Source organism: Neoarius graeffei, chromosome 26 (genome assembly GCF_027579695.1).
Source record: "Neoarius graeffei isolate fNeoGra1 chromosome 26, fNeoGra1.pri, whole genome shotgun sequence".
Classification (NCBI taxonomy): Eukaryota; Metazoa; Chordata; class Actinopteri; order Siluriformes; family Ariidae; genus Neoarius; species Neoarius graeffei.
The window spans coordinates 10,214,199-10,229,808 of record NC_083594.1 but is presented as its reverse complement, the minus strand read 5'-3'; the positions used below and the strand labels follow the sequence as shown (position 1 = coordinate 10,229,808).

The following is a 15,610-nucleotide window of genomic DNA, read 5'->3' as shown; positions in this document are numbered from 1 at the left end:
AGTTGATCATCTCCATGTTTTAATACAGGTGATATGAAACAAATACAACAACCCTGTTTACACTCCTTTGAGGAACAGAGGAACGGGAAGAAGGAGGGGGATAAACTGTGAATAACATGATCCTAGCAGTACCTGTTAGGAGAGAGTTACATACTGTACACGATGCAGATCACTGAATATATTATGCAACAAGAAAAGGGGGGAAGAACAGGTGGGTGAGAGCAGGGCGAGGCGACGATGCCGCCACCGTAACAGACGCAGAGGAGGAGAAGTCGCCAAACGTCACATGCACCACAACCTGGAGAAGAGAGGCCGACGTACACTATGTTAAGGATGTGTTTTCCTCTTATTTCAAGCCTGCCAGTATGATGCACAGGTTTGAGGGAGCATTAAATCAGAATAAGGGAAGTCTATTTTGTCTTTTCTTTAAATTGTCCTTGAATAAAATTCCTTGGTTATGATTCCTCAATGCTGGGGTTACTGAACTGGGGATGACCAAACATGTAGTATAAGCAATAAAGCTTTGCTAATCTCCCACCCATCACCCCTCAACTCCCTTATATCTCTGAATTTATTTTTTTTTAATATACCTCTCAGTATTTACATGGATGTACACAAAATACATTTAAAAAGAGGGTCTTCTGTTTTACTTCTCAAATAAAATCTCACCAGTTCACAGGACTTATTTTTATGAGTCTTTTTTTTTGTACATTCCAACCATGAGCCATTCAAGAAAAAAAAAAAAGACAGAATGGGTAAAATACTGTGCTAAAACACAACAAAATGGCGTCCAAAAAGAGGATGTTTGTGCTCGAGTGCAGTGTAGTTGTACAAGTGGAGCAGCGATTATTGTCCGTGTTCTTGTTTTTAGTCTTTCCTGTTCATATCGCAGTCCACTACAACCACTATGACATCATGAGTTCATTTCAAAGAAGAAAGAAGCCCAGGCTTGCCTCTTTTTTTCCATTTTTTCTTCTTTTTTTATTGACAGGCTGAGATGAGACACAAAAACGAGGTATGGACAATACAGAAGGTGGAGCTTCTTCTTATATTATAGAATATCTTTTGCTTTTTGTAGTTAGGATCACAGACGTTGCCATCAGGTTCTGACAAAAAAAAAATCCAAACCAAAAGAATTAAAACAAGGAGAGAACATGGCATCCCCTGGCGATGTTGCAGATGTCCTCTGAAGACAATCCCCAAGTGTGCCAGGGTGGGAAAGTGTGTGTGCGTGTGTGTGTGTGTGTGTGTGTGTGTGTGTGCTTGGTCAGCGTGGATGGACATGTAGATGGGGGCAGGAATTTTTTTTTTTTAATTTTCCCTCTTATTTTTCAGTTTTTATTCAAATGCTCATTTCAGTTTGATAGTCAGTACAAGGACGAGGGGCAGCCATATCAGTCTGTGCATGTGCAACCTGGGACCCCCACCTGCGAACAGCAAAATGTAGCATCAGGGTTAACATATCCAAAACTGAACAGTTACATCAATAACAATTACATCAATAGTACTAAAACAATAGCATGTTGCTAATTTGGTTGGGTAAAGGACAGTTTTTAGGTGACAAAACAAGACCAAATGCATTTCTTACAACCAAGTACCGGGGTGGCACGGTGGTGTAGTGGTTAGCGCTGTCGCCTCACAGCAAGAAGGTCCTGGGTTCGAGCCCCGTGGCTGGCGAGGGCCTTTCTGTGCGGAGTTTGCATGTTCTCCCCGTGTCCGCGTGGGTTTCCTCCGGGTGCTCCGGTTTCCCCCACAGTCCAAAGACATGCAGGTTAGGTTAACTGGTGACTCTAAATTGAGCGTAGGTGTGAATGTGAGTGTGAATGGTTGTCTGTGTCTATGTGTCAGCCCTGTGATGACCTGGCGACTTGTCCAGGGTGTACCCCGCCTTTCGCCCGTAGTCAGCTGGGATAGGCTCCAGCTCGCCTGCGACCCTGTAGAAGGATAAAGCAGCTAGAGATAATGAGATGAGACAACCATGTACCTTTTGTGCATATTCAATTCATGTTACACTTTATTCCATAGCAATAGGTGACTGATTGTCCATCCATTATCCATAACCGCTTATCCTGTACAGGGTCGCGGGCAAACTGGAGCCTATCCCAACTGACTATGGGTGAGAGGCGGGGTACACCCTGGACAAGTCGCCAGATCATTGCAGGGCATGACTGATTGTTACCTCTGCCAAGGAGGTTATGTTTTCGGTAGCGTTTGTTTGTTTGTTTGTCTGTTAGCAACATTACGGAAAAAGTTATGAACGGGTTGCTCTGAAATTTTTTCCAAATGTGTGACTGGGCACAAATAACAATCCATTAAATTTTGTCAGTGATCCGGATCACTGTCTGGATCCCGGAATTTTTTTAAAGGATTCTTGGTGGAGGTCTGCGCTGTCCAAGTGCTTTTCTAGTTGAATTAATAATTTATTTTCAGTGTCTAATTTCAATGTTGTTGATGAAAGACAGATCAGAGAAAAATGGCTAGAATGGGTTGAGCTGATACGATGGCTATGCTAACTCTAATAACTACTCTTTACAACTGTGTTGAGGAGAAAAGCATCTCTGAATGCACAACGTGCCAAATCTTGAAGCATATCAAATACAACAACAAAAGACCACAACAGGGTCGGTGAACAAGTATCGAATATCAGTTTAACTGCTTCATCTAGTTTGATGTGTTGTGCATTTTGAGATGCTTTTCTGCTCAACGTGGTTGTAAAGACTGGTTATTTGAGTGACGAGCGTAGATTCCTGTCAGCTTGAACTAATCTGCGGTGGGTTTCCCAAACGCATCATAGCATAAATATCATCATTAAATGGTAGAATGAGCATCACGATGGACACGCTCCTAGTTAAGATGCTCTTAGTGTGAAGAGGCTTTTGGGAAACCCACCCCTGGCTATTTATCTGTAACTTCTCTTGTCAACAATATATTTCTGCCCAGTGGATGTTCATCATTCTGTGTAAATTCTATAGATTGTGTGTGTGTGTGTGTAAAAATCCCAAGAGACCAGCAGTTCTAGAAATACAAAACCTGCCTGTTTATCACCAACAACCATGCCATGTACAGTCACTGAGATCACACGTTTCCACATTCTGATGTTTGATATGAATATTAACTGAAGCGCTTGATCTCTGTCTCTCTGTGTGTGGGGTTTTCTGCATTGCTTTGCCACCAGATAATTAACCTGATTGGTTCATCATCATCATCTTCTCCCTTGTCCAGCACTGTTGCCAGGTCAGGATCTATGTGGACCCTCTTGATCCGCATGTCATGTATTAATTGGAGCGTAGTTTTGCGCCGGATGCACTTCCTGCCATAACCCATTTCTGGGCTTGGGAAACAAACATTCACACACACATTCACACTTATGGACAATTTAGAGTAGCCAGTTAACCTAACCTGCATGTCTTTGGACTGTGGAGGAAACCGGAGCACCCGGAGGAAACCCACGTGGACACGGGGAGAACATGCAAACTCCCCATCAGCCACTGGGCTTGAACCCAGAACCTTCTTGCTGTGAGGTGACAGTGCTAAAAACTACACCACTGTGCTACCAATTAGCCTGATTGGATATCCATCCATTATCTGTAGCCACTTTATCCTGTACAGGGCTGCAGACAAGCTGGAGCCTATCCCAGCTGACTACGGGCAAAAGGCAGGGTACACCCTGGACAAGTCACCAGGTCATCGCAGGGCTGACACATAGACACAGACAACCATTCACACTCACATTCACACCTACGGTCAATTTAGAGTCACCAGTTAACCTAACCTGCATGTCTTTGGACTGTGGGGGAAACCGGAGCACCCGGAGGAAACCCACGCGGACACGGGCAGAACATGCAAACTCCACACAGAAAGGCCCTCGTCGGACGCTGGGCTTGAACCCAGGACCTTCTTGCTGTGAGGCGACAGTGCTAACCACTACACCATTGTGACACCCCCTGATTGGATAATACTAAGAATTACCAGTGGTACAGGTGTTCCTATTAAGGTGGCTGGTGAATTTATACTATTCATATACGGTACAGGGGGCGGCACGGTGGTGTAGTGGTTAGCGCTGTCGCCTCACAGCAAGAAGGTCCTGGGTTCGAGCCCCGGGGCCGGCGAGGGCCTTTCTGTGTGGAGTTTGCATGTTCTCCCCGTGTCCGCGTGGGTTTCCTCCGGGTGCTCCGGTTTCCCCCACAGTCCAAAGACATGCAGGTTAGGTTAACTGGTGACTCTAAATTGACCGTAAGTGTGAATGTGAGTGTGAATGGTTGTCTGTGTCTATGTGTCAGCCCTGTGATGACCTGGTGACTTGTCCAGGGTGTACCCCGCCTTTCGCCCGTAGTCAGCTGGGATAGACTCCAGCTTGCCTGCGACCCTGTAGAAGGATAAAGCGGCTAGAGATAATGAGATGAGATGAGATATACGGTACAGGGTGTTTAAAAAAAATTATATTATTTGAGATGTAAATATCCCAGGAACTACATAGTCCAGGCAAATGAAACTGAACAGGTTTAATGTTGAGCAATATAAGATTTATTCCTCAACATTTGAATGAGAAATTCAAAAGGTATGTGGATTCCATGAATGATTTCATAAATTTTCAATATGTGCGCCGTCTGAGACACGGACGCACAGACACACACAGCCTTCCTCGTTGAACTTTTTGTGCCGTGTCCAAATCTGCATTGCAGTTGGTGCATGTTTAGAGAATTCTCTCATAAATGCAGCCTTGTTCGACCGTGTTCGAGCGTACTCTAACACACAAACGCCTTTTCTTTTCCAGTGAATGTCATTTCTATACCTAAAAAGATAAAAACAAAAAGCATTAAACGTAAAATTTTGACCTGAGGTCAATTGAACGAGAATTGGCAAAGTGATTAGATTGTGAAATGATATCAAATGTTTTCAAACACCCTATATTTTATGAAAACACGCCCGGCGTTAATTAAATGGTCAAAAAAGTGACCACGACAATTTTACCATGCTTTTTCAACACAAAGGAACTAAAGTGTGGCCTCGGGTGCTTTGGTCTGCTGTAATTTAATTCCAGAAAGAGACCTCTACGGAATAAAAGAGCTTGCAGAAAAAGTCTGTCTTTCTGCATCGGTGCTTTTTTGAAGTTATAATACAGAGGACAAGCAACAAAGACCAGGTGGCTTTCTAAATCCTCCGATATTTCACTGTAATTGCTTAATGCACTGAAAGGGGCTTTTAAGTGAAGAGTGCACTAATGCTAAGTGACCATAAGCACAACCCCAACACATATTAGAGCATTTTCATGATGCATGCCGAGACTAGAAGTGACAGCAGGATTCTGTGGGTAAAGTGCTATTGACTTCAATTACTATTATTACAGAAGAGACACAATGCTACTATTTCACGTTCAGATTAGCACTGCTTATCTGAAGCACGATTTTACAGCAAGTTCAGTGTTGCCAATGAAACTATTTTTTAAATTATAAAATGATAGTTTATTTTGATTGATAATATTTGATAATTATTATAAAATTAGAGCTGTGAGCCAACAGTCAGGGGGCTGGAGGACCTGGGAAGCTGTGGCGGTTATGTGGGCAGATACTGTATATGGAGGATACCCCAAACAAGGCTGAGCTTCCTTATCAGGGCCACATATGATACCCTTCCCAATCCACGGAACCTACAAAGTCTCTTTGGTACAGTTCAGTGGAGACCTGCCACCTCTGCAACTCCCAGAACATGCTTTTTGGCTGCAAGGCAGCACTGACACAGGGTTGGTACAGTACGGATGGCACCATAACCGGCTCCTGCGTAAGCTAGATGAAATCCTGGAAGCAAACAGAGCCAACCTGGTAACATCAAAGCAGCTAATTAGTTTTGTCAGGCAAGGAAGCAAGGCTCAGAGCAGCAGCGAAACAATGTCACATGAAGGTACTGTAAGTGGAACACGAGAGCTGATCTAGACCACCAGGTGAAGTTCAGATAAGAGATCACCACAACCTCCATGCTCTGGTCCACCAATACTAGGACGGTCATTATGGCTGAATTGACATCCATGGGAAGAGGGAATGGGGGCTGCCTTCAAGAGAAAGAAGGAAAAGTACTCAGAGCTGTTAGCTCTGTGCTCACTAGCAGGGTTCTGTGGTATCTATGGGAAGTCAGTTGAAAGGACTACACTGGAATATCCACCCAGCTGTTCCTGAGGTCTTTTGGGATCTCAGGCTCCAAGCTGAGGAAGGCTCTCCAAGACCTGGCGGACAAGGAGGAACAACAAGGGAGCTTCTGGCTCTCATCTTCATCATCATCATCATCATCAATGGTCCATGGGCTCGGAAAGCCCATTGATGCTTAATTTTCTGATGTTTACCATGGCCCTCCACTGTTCTTGATCTTTTGCAATCTCAGTCATCTGGTGAAGGGTCATATCAGATGATGGAGACCACAAAAGATCTTCTGGCTCTGAAGAAAGGCCAAGACATGTGGAAAGCAAGGATTCTAGGGCTGGCTGGAGGGGGTGGTTGGGAGATGTTCCTACCGCTGTTCCCACACCTTGTAATGCCCTGGGGTTAAAGGAACGAAACATCAGGGATTAAAGGGTGGCTCTTGGGTCACGACGCTGCAGCCGACACAATGGCACAGTCGGAGGTACATAAGACAGAAATGCCCAGAAGGTGGATCCACCTGTGCTCGCATCTAAGATCAACAATTAACCTTGGCTTTCGCTAGTATTTCATTACTGCTGTTGTTATTCATTTATTAGGTTACAAATTCTAGTGAATGCATAAACTGGAGCATTTTAAGATAAAATTTGAAAAAAAAAAGCTACTAGCTAATTTGCTGATGTTACGACAACACTAATTTACGTATACTTATTTTATTTCAACATATGAAATGTATTTATACATAAAACTAAAGCTGTGCTATTTGCATTCCAATAACTTTTCCAATCTTGAAATGATATATTTTTAAGTTAAATGATGTCAAATTTCATTTCAGTGTAATTAAATACAATATTATCTGTGCACACACAGAAATTCAGTGTCATTTGAAGCAAACAAAGAACAATAATGATAAAAAATAAGAACAAATTAGGAAAATATGTCGCTTTTTGTATCTAGGAAAACCAGCAAAAAAAGAGGCTTTATGAAATATTATTTCTGTCAATAGAATTTGGATTGCTGTATTTTATATCCAAATTTTATGCTTTATTTTGAACTCGGAGAACAGGTTTTGAAGTCGAATGAAGTTGAATTAGTCAAATCTGATGATGTAGGAAATGTCTGAAACTCAAATATTAACAGCAGGACTTATATTAAGTTTACCTCATTAAATTCAAATTCATTGTGAGCATTCGAATTCAAATTGTGGGCAATGAAGTTATTGGGAGTTACTGATTGCCTGAAATAAACAACTGGATCGAGCAATGATTGTGTTTCTGAAGCTCTCTGACGCAGCATTCGTTTGTATTGTTGCATTTTGTACACCTGTGTGATCAACATGAAATTCATTTCTACTTAAATTAAAATGGTTCCACAATTCAAAGTATTAAATGCAAATTTTATTTATTATTTGCAATGCAGGGGCAGCATGGTGTAGTGGTTAGCGCTGTCGCCTCACAGCAAGAAGGTCCGGGTTCGAGCCCCGTAGCTGGCGAGGGCCTTTCTGTATGGAGTTTGCATGTTCTCCCCGTGTCCACGTGGGTTTCCTCCGGGTGCTCCGGTTTCCCCCACAGTCCAAAGACATGCAGGTTAGGTTAACTGGTGACTCTAAATTGAGCGTAGGTGTGAATGTGAGTGTGAATGGTTGTCTGTGTCTATGTGTCAGCCCTGTGATGACCTGGCGACTTGTCCAGGGTGTACCCCGCCTTTCGCCCGTAGTCAGCTGGCTCCAGCTTGCCTGCGACCCTGTAGAACAGGATAAGCGGCTAGAGATAAAGACATGAGATGAGATTTGCAATGCAACTTGGAAACTTGATTTACGAGGTTTTGTTCCAGGAACTTTTTTCCTCCCCATTTGTTGACTCTGAAACACAAGACTTCATTTTCCTGAGAATTTATTCTCCACTAGAAGCCAGGAGCCGTTGTGTAACAATAGTGTAAGATACATATGATAGTTACATAATAGTTAAAATATGGAAGTATGAAATATTATTGTATACCGCATGTTATATATTATATTTTTCTTCAAATCCTAAGCATAATTAAGTAGCTAGTAGTTTTTTTTAAAACAAGAATTATTTAAAAAATTAAGCATTGTTATGTCTGCAGCATATATACAACTCCTATATATGGACTCTACTTATGAAAAAAATAGCTTTGAGCTATTTTTGCACTGAAATATGGATTAATAAGATGATTTCGTTTTGCTGCACAGGCTCGTGTACAATGTCCTCTCGGGGCCTTGTTCCTACAAGTTATTTGCCTTGCATACGAGGCTGCAGGACGACCTGATTCTGTCCCTACAGTCATGCACCTGCTCGCGGCTGCATTTGCATATTCAAATTTATATCCGTGGGTACCAGAGTGTAATGTGAGAAAGAGAAAAATGGAGAGAGAGATCTCATTCCTGCACTTAAATCCCTCATTTTTACCTATGGGTCTGTAAAAAATTACAAATGAGACAGTGAGATTTGCTCCAAAACTTTAATTCATCAGCAGCTCACCGTCACTAAGGTTTCAGAGCTTTTCACTAGGAATGACGTCTTTTGTGCGTGACATGACAGGGCGCTGTGCAGCTTCATGAGTGCTCTTTTAAACAAAATTCTCCTGCCTACTTTATACCAAGTGTGTATAGTACGTGAATATGTATCTGCGAAAGTGAAGCTCGACAGTGTTTCACGTAATAACATCACGCTGTGACTTAGTGAAGGTTGTAATGATAACTGATAATTATTTATTACACAGTAACATGCGTAATGTAATGATGGTGCCAATAATTAACCAATAAGTATCAACAAAGGTCATGGTGTTGAGTCAACTTGAGATCAATGCAAACTCATACAGTTTAGGTTTATCGGAGTTGCCTCGATGTACAGTAGTTGCCATGTAGCCTTATGAACACTCCTCTCGAGCGCTTATAAGACTCTTATGAATATCTGGGGCAGGTTTATGACAGCATAATAAACAGCTGTGGTATAGTGGTTAGCACTGTCGTCTCACGGCAAGAAGATTCTGGGATCGAGCCCAGCGGCCGACAACGGCCTTTCTGTGTGGAGTTTGCATGTTCTCCCCATGTCAGCGTGGGTTTCTTCCGGGTGCTCCAGTTTCCTCCACAGTCCAAAGACATGCACTTAGGCTAAGTAAAAGTCCTTCCCGCACCATTCAACGGTGCATTTGGTGGCGCCGATCTCCGTTTCATAGCCCTCGGCCTCTCACCTATATTACATAGCTAGGATTACAGTGGGGGTCTGGTCCTCTGGTAACTGTGAGACTTTGACTCCCCACTTGCATCTGTATTGCAGCGTGCCTTGCCAGATGGCAGTAGGCACCATTTTTATGACGGTCTTTGGTATGACCCGACCGTGAGTAGAACTCGTGATCTCCTGATCGAAAGGCAGACACGCTAACCACTCGGCCACTCGCTGGTTACTAGTTAGGCTAACTGGCTACTCGAAATTACCTATGGACCCTTTTCACGTGACGTCACGACAAACGCGGCCGCCATTTTGGACATGTACTACCAGTAGTTTACCACAGTCAACATTGAGGAACGGCAGCAAAGAAAGTGTTTATTTTCAGCAAGACTTCCATCATGCCACTATATTGTTGTGCACCTGGATGTAGTAACCATCAACAAACAAGGCAAGGGTTATCATTTTATCGGATCCCGGTAGATGTTGACCGACGGAGAAGATGGATAGCGGCATACCAACGCTTGTGTAGTGACCACTTTGTTGGAGGTAAGACGAATAAAATTAGCCAGAAAAGGCATTACATTGCTGTTAACATTCCATTCTAGTTTACTGTAATTATGATCTGGCAGCTATTTACACCGGATCCAGTGTAAATAGCTGCCGGAGCCAACGTCCGAGGTTCCGGAGTGCGCTAGCTCGCGGCCGGCCGGATTGCGCTCCGGCAAGCTCGGACGTTGGCTCCGGCAGCTATTTACACTGGATCCGGTGTAAATAGCTGCCAGATCATAATTACAGTAAACTAGTAAATACAGTTTTCTGCATCTCGCTCCTTTTTCTTTTATGTTTGTCGCCTTCCTCGCATTCAAACCGATTCGAGCCGAAGTCCACTACATGTCCAAAATGGCGGTCGCGTTTACGAAGGTCATGTGACTGAAAAGGGTCTATAGGTGTGAATATCTGATCACGAGTGCATGCCTTCGACTCGGTCATGCCCTTCATAATTCCAGTGCTGTTGAACTAACGGAAATGGTGCTATATAAGTCCATTATCAGTTACACATAGTATTAATTTGATGTTTGGTCATCACCATTATTCAGCGCCATTAGTCATGACGTTATAAGACAGTCTTATGTCAACAGAAATGCACATCGATTCTGGAGTTAAATCAACGTAACGTGATGTCGAAAAAGTACTTGTGACAGCAAATGCCTGTTGGAGTAAACAGCTTCCAAAGTATGTCTTTGAAAACGTAATGAATTTTCTAAACGCTAATTTTGCCTCATATAGTTCTAATGAGGTGCTATTTAATAATTATTCGATCCAAATTCACTGGATATGAGTAATCGCACGCTCTGATTGGCTACTCTACTACCAGGATATCAGCTCATATACCGTGAGTAGAGAAAAACAAAATGGAGGCACGTGTTGCTGAACCAACTGAGGACGAAATAAAAACTCGACTCGACAACAAAACCGAAAAAAGCAACAAAATATGGAATGAAAGTATTTAATGGGAAGAATTAATCTTTTTTATTTTCAAGAATAATTATTAGAGCATTTTTCACAAATTACTACTGTCATTTCGCCGGCTTGTTTACATTCTAAGTGAAAATTATTTTGACAGACGTATTGTATGTATAATTTTTTTATTTATTGAATTTGGAAAAAAATAAAAATGCTCCGTTTCTCAAAATCTAGTGAATGTGGATAGAATAAAACAGTTATTCTGCTCAATCTCATTGTACATGGCTTATAGCCGACTCAGTGCTACACGCCTCGTCAGCTATCAGCTCGTGTACGACTCGATTTCGTGGATAACTTAATTATTCGCTGAAGGTGAAGTGAATATCGGTGAATAAAAACCAAGACAAAGTTGAGGTAAGTTTTAGTATAAATACACAGGTTTTAAAATACAACCCCGATTCCAAAACAGTTGGGACAAAGAACAAATTGTAAATAAAAATGGAATGCAATGATGTGGAACTTTCAAAATTCCATATTTTATCCAGAATAGAACATAGATGACATATCAAATGTTTAAACTGAGAAAATGTATCATTTAAAGAGAAAAATTAGGTGATTTTAAATTTCATGACAACAACACATCTCAAAAAAGTTGGGACAAGGCCATGTTTGCCACTGTGAGACATCCCCTTTTCTCTTTACAACAGTCTGTAAACGTCTGGGGACTGAGGAGACAAGTTGCTCACGTTTAGGGATAGGAATGTTAACCCATTCTTGTCTAATGTAGGATTCTAGTTGCTCAACTGTCTTAGGTCTTTTTTGTTGTATCTTCCATTTTATGATGTGCCAAATGTTTTCTATGGGTGAAAGATCTGGACTGCAGGCTGGCCAGTTCAGTACCCGGACCCTTCTTCTACGCAGCCATGATGCTGTAATTGATGCAGTATGTGGTTTGGCATTGTCATGTTGGAAAATGCAAGGTCTTCCCTGAAAGAGACGTCGTCTGGATGGGAGCATATGTGGCTCTAGAACCTGGATATACCTTTCAGCATTGATGGTGTCTTTCCAGATGTGTAAGCTGCCCATGCCACACACACTAATACAACCCCATACCATCAGAGATGCAGGCTTCTGAACTGAGCGCTGATAACAACTCGGGTTGTCCTTCTCCTCTTTAGTGCGAATGACACGGCGTCCCTGATTTCCATAAAGAACTTCACATTTTGATTCGTCTGACCACAGAACAGTTTTCCACTTTGCCACAGTCCATTTTAAATGAGCCTTGGCCCAGAGAAGACGTCTGCGCTTCTGGATCGTGTTTAGATACGGCTTCTTCTTTGAACTATAGAGTTTTAGCTGGCAACGGCGGATGGCACGGTGAATTGTGTTCACAGATAATGTTCTCTGGAAATATTCCTGAGCCCATTTTGTGATTTCCAATACAGAAGCATGCCTGTATGTGATGCAGTGCCATCTAAGGGCCCGAAGATCACGGGCACCCAGTATGGTTTTCCAGCCTTGATCCTTACACACAGAGATTCTTCCACATTCTCTGAATCTTTTGATGATATTATGCACTGTAGATGATGACATGATCAAACTCTTTGCAATTTTACACTGTCGAACTCCTTTCTGATATTGCTCCACTATTTGTCGGCGCAGAATTAGGGGGATTGGTGATCCTCTTCCCATCTTTACTTCTGAGAGCCGCTGCCACTCCAAGATGCTCTTTTTATACCCAGTCATGTTAATGACCTATTGCCAATTGACCTAATGAGTTGCAATTTGGTCCTCCAGCTGTTCCTTTTTTGTACCTTTAACTTTTCCAGCCTCTTATTGCCCCTGTCCCAACTTTTTTGAGATGTGTTGCTGTCATGAAATTTCAAATGAGCCAATATTTGGCATGAAATTTCAAAATGTCTCACTTTTGACATTTGATATGTTGTCTATGTTCTATTGTGAATACAAAATCAGTTTTTGAGATTTGTAAATTATTGCATTCCGTTTTTATTTACAATTTGTACTTTGTCCCAACTTTTTTGGAATCGGGGTTGTATTATTTAAAAAAAATATTTCAGTCTTCAAAAGCGGCACACAAATGTAATAACAGCGTGTCGCAGACTTGTGTCACTTATCTACACCGAGCCACATAAAATACTTTGTTTTGAAATCGCTAAAATAAAATCACAATTCCATCTTACCTTTGAATAGTTTTAGAACAAACTTCGTAGCATCTTTAGTGCTTTTAGGAACAGCATTTTCTTTCATCATTTGTAATTCTTCCTCACTTACGGTGACAAAGTGTTTGGCCGCCATTTTGCCGAGTCGCTCGAGGTGATTATACTAAAAATAATTGACAGCTTATAGTCATGTTGTACCACAGGTGTTACGATTCATTATAATGCCGTCTGCAGTACCACATAACCTTTATAACCTGTGGATGATTATAAAGCAACTGTAAGATTAATTAACATTAGAAATTTCAAGAATTATAAGCACAGTTTTACTGCTTCATGAGAACGAGCTTTAAAAAAAGGAGTTGCTCAGGACGTCTTTCCAAATATCTACGCAAGTTTAATCTTATCAGTAGTCTTAAAAGGTTTATGAAAGTGTCATGTAGCTTTACAGTGGGGCAAAAAAGTATTTAGTCAGCCACCAATTGTGTAAGTTCTCCCACTTAAAAAGATGAGAGAGGCCTGTAATTTTCATCATAGGTACACTTCAACTATGAGAGACAGAATGGGGGAAAGAATCCAGGAAATCACATTGTAGGATTTTTAATGAATTAATTGGTAAATTCCTCGGTAAAATAAGTATTTGGTCACCTACAAACAAGCAAGATTTCTGGCTCTCACAGACCTGTAACTTCTTCTTTAAGAGGCTCCTCTGTCCTCCACTCGTTACCTGTATTAATGGCACCTGTTTGAACTCGTTATCAGTATAAAAGACACCTGTCCACAACCTCAAACAGTCACACTCCAAACTCCACTATGGCCAAGACCAAAGAGCTGTCAAAGGACACCAGAAACAAAATTGTAGACCTGCACCAGGCTGGGAAGACTGAATCTGCAATAGGTAAGCAGCTTGGTGTGAAGAAATCAACTGTAGGAGCACTTATTAGAAAATGGAAGACATACAAGACCACTGATAATCTCCCTCGATCTGGGGCTCCACGCAAGATCTCACCCCGTGGGGTCAAAACGATCACAAGAACGGTGAGCAAAAATCCCAGAACCACACGGGGGGACCTAGTGAATGACCTGCAGAGAGCTGGGACCAAAGTAACAAAGGCTACCATCAGTAACACACTACGCCGCCAGGGACTCAAATCCTGCAGTGCCAGACGTGTCCCCCTGCTTAAGCCAGTACATGTCCAGGCCCGTCTGAAGTTTGCTAGAGAGCATTTGGATGATCCAGAAGAGGATTGGGAGAATGTCATATGGTCAGATGAAACCAAAATAGAACTTTTTGGTAAAAACTCAACTTGTCGTGTTTGGAGGAGAAAGAATGCTGAGTTGCATCCAAAGAACACCATACCTACTGTGAAGCATGGGGGTGGAAACATCATGCTTTGGGGCTGTTTTTCTGCAAAGGGACCAGGATGACTGATCCGTGTAAAGGAAAGAATGAATGGGGCCATGTATCGTGAGATTTTGAGTGAAAACTTCCTTCCATCAGCAAGGGCACTGAAGATGAAACGTGGCTGGGTCTTTCAGCATGACAATGATCCCAAACACACTGCCCGGGCAATGAAGGAGTGGCTTCGTAAGAAGCATTTCAAGGTCCTGGAGTGGCCTAGCCAGTCTCCAGATCTCAACCCCATAGAAAATCTTTGGAGGGAGTTGAAAGTCCATGTTGCCCAGCGACAGCCCCAAAACATCACTGCTCTAGAGGAGATCTGCATGGAGGAATGGGCCAAAATACCAGCAACAGCGTGTGAAAACCTTGTGAAGACTTACAGAAAACGTTTGACCGCTGTCATTGCCAACAAAGGGTATATAACAAAGTATTGAGATGAACTTTTGTTATTGACCAAATACTTATTTTCCACCATAATTTGCAAATAAATTCTTTAAAAATCAGACAATGTGATTTTCTGGATTTTTTTTCTCATTTTGTCTCTCATAGTTGAGGTATACCTATGATGAAAATTACAGGCCTCTCTCATCTTTTTAAGTGGGAGAACTTGCACAATTGGTGACTGACTAAATACTTTTTTGCCCCACTGTAAGTAAAAAGTGTTCAGATTTGAGTCTCTAGCCAGATATTACTAACAAGTTATTAACACGCTTATAGATTTCTGTAGCTCTTAAATTCAGTCTTAAGTCCATAAATGCAATTTTAATTTCATATGCTATGCTGGATGGAGCAGATGCTGCAGTGATGCTTCGCATGTGGCTCACTTGTCATTTCAAATAATATGTGAAAGAATAACAACAACAACAACAAAAACAGTTTTGTGCTCTGGCAAATAGCCGGATCCCGTCTCGCTGTGCAGTCCCAGAAGGTTCTCACACTTACTGTTCTGATTCTGTGCGTTTTTCATCATGCTCGGGTTTTCTGCAGGACAGAACAGAGACAGGAAAGAAAGTAAGAGGTTGAAATGTGAGGCAGCTGTTGTCGTTAAAAAAAAAAAAAGTCGTTATGTTACAAACTTTACAGCGTCATCACAACAATTATTTCTCTCTCATTTATTACCGAGGCCTAAAGCTCCGAGCTCATTTCTTTCTTGGTACTAATCTGAATTCTTTATTATAGGTGCGATTTGTAATGCAGGGACAGCACACACACACACACACACACACACACACACACACACACACACAC

The 15,610-nt window shown here is 42.0% G+C and overlaps 1 protein-coding gene across 1 annotated transcript in view; it reads right to left on the bottom strand.

Moving 5' to 3' along the window:
* Nucleotides 1–739: 739 nt before the first annotated feature.
* Nucleotides 740–15,610, bottom strand: part of igsf21a (immunoglobin superfamily, member 21a) — a gene marked incomplete at its 5' end in the record, with an annotated part of 652,865 nt that continues 637,994 nt past the window's right edge. The window contains 2 exons of the mRNA XM_060909758.1: nucleotides 740–1,427; nucleotides 15,305–15,343. Of these exons, the coding sequence (XP_060765741.1) occupies nucleotides 1,351–1,427; nucleotides 15,305–15,343 (116 nt within the window). The remainder of the gene's footprint in view (nucleotides 1,428–15,304; nucleotides 15,344–15,610) is intronic.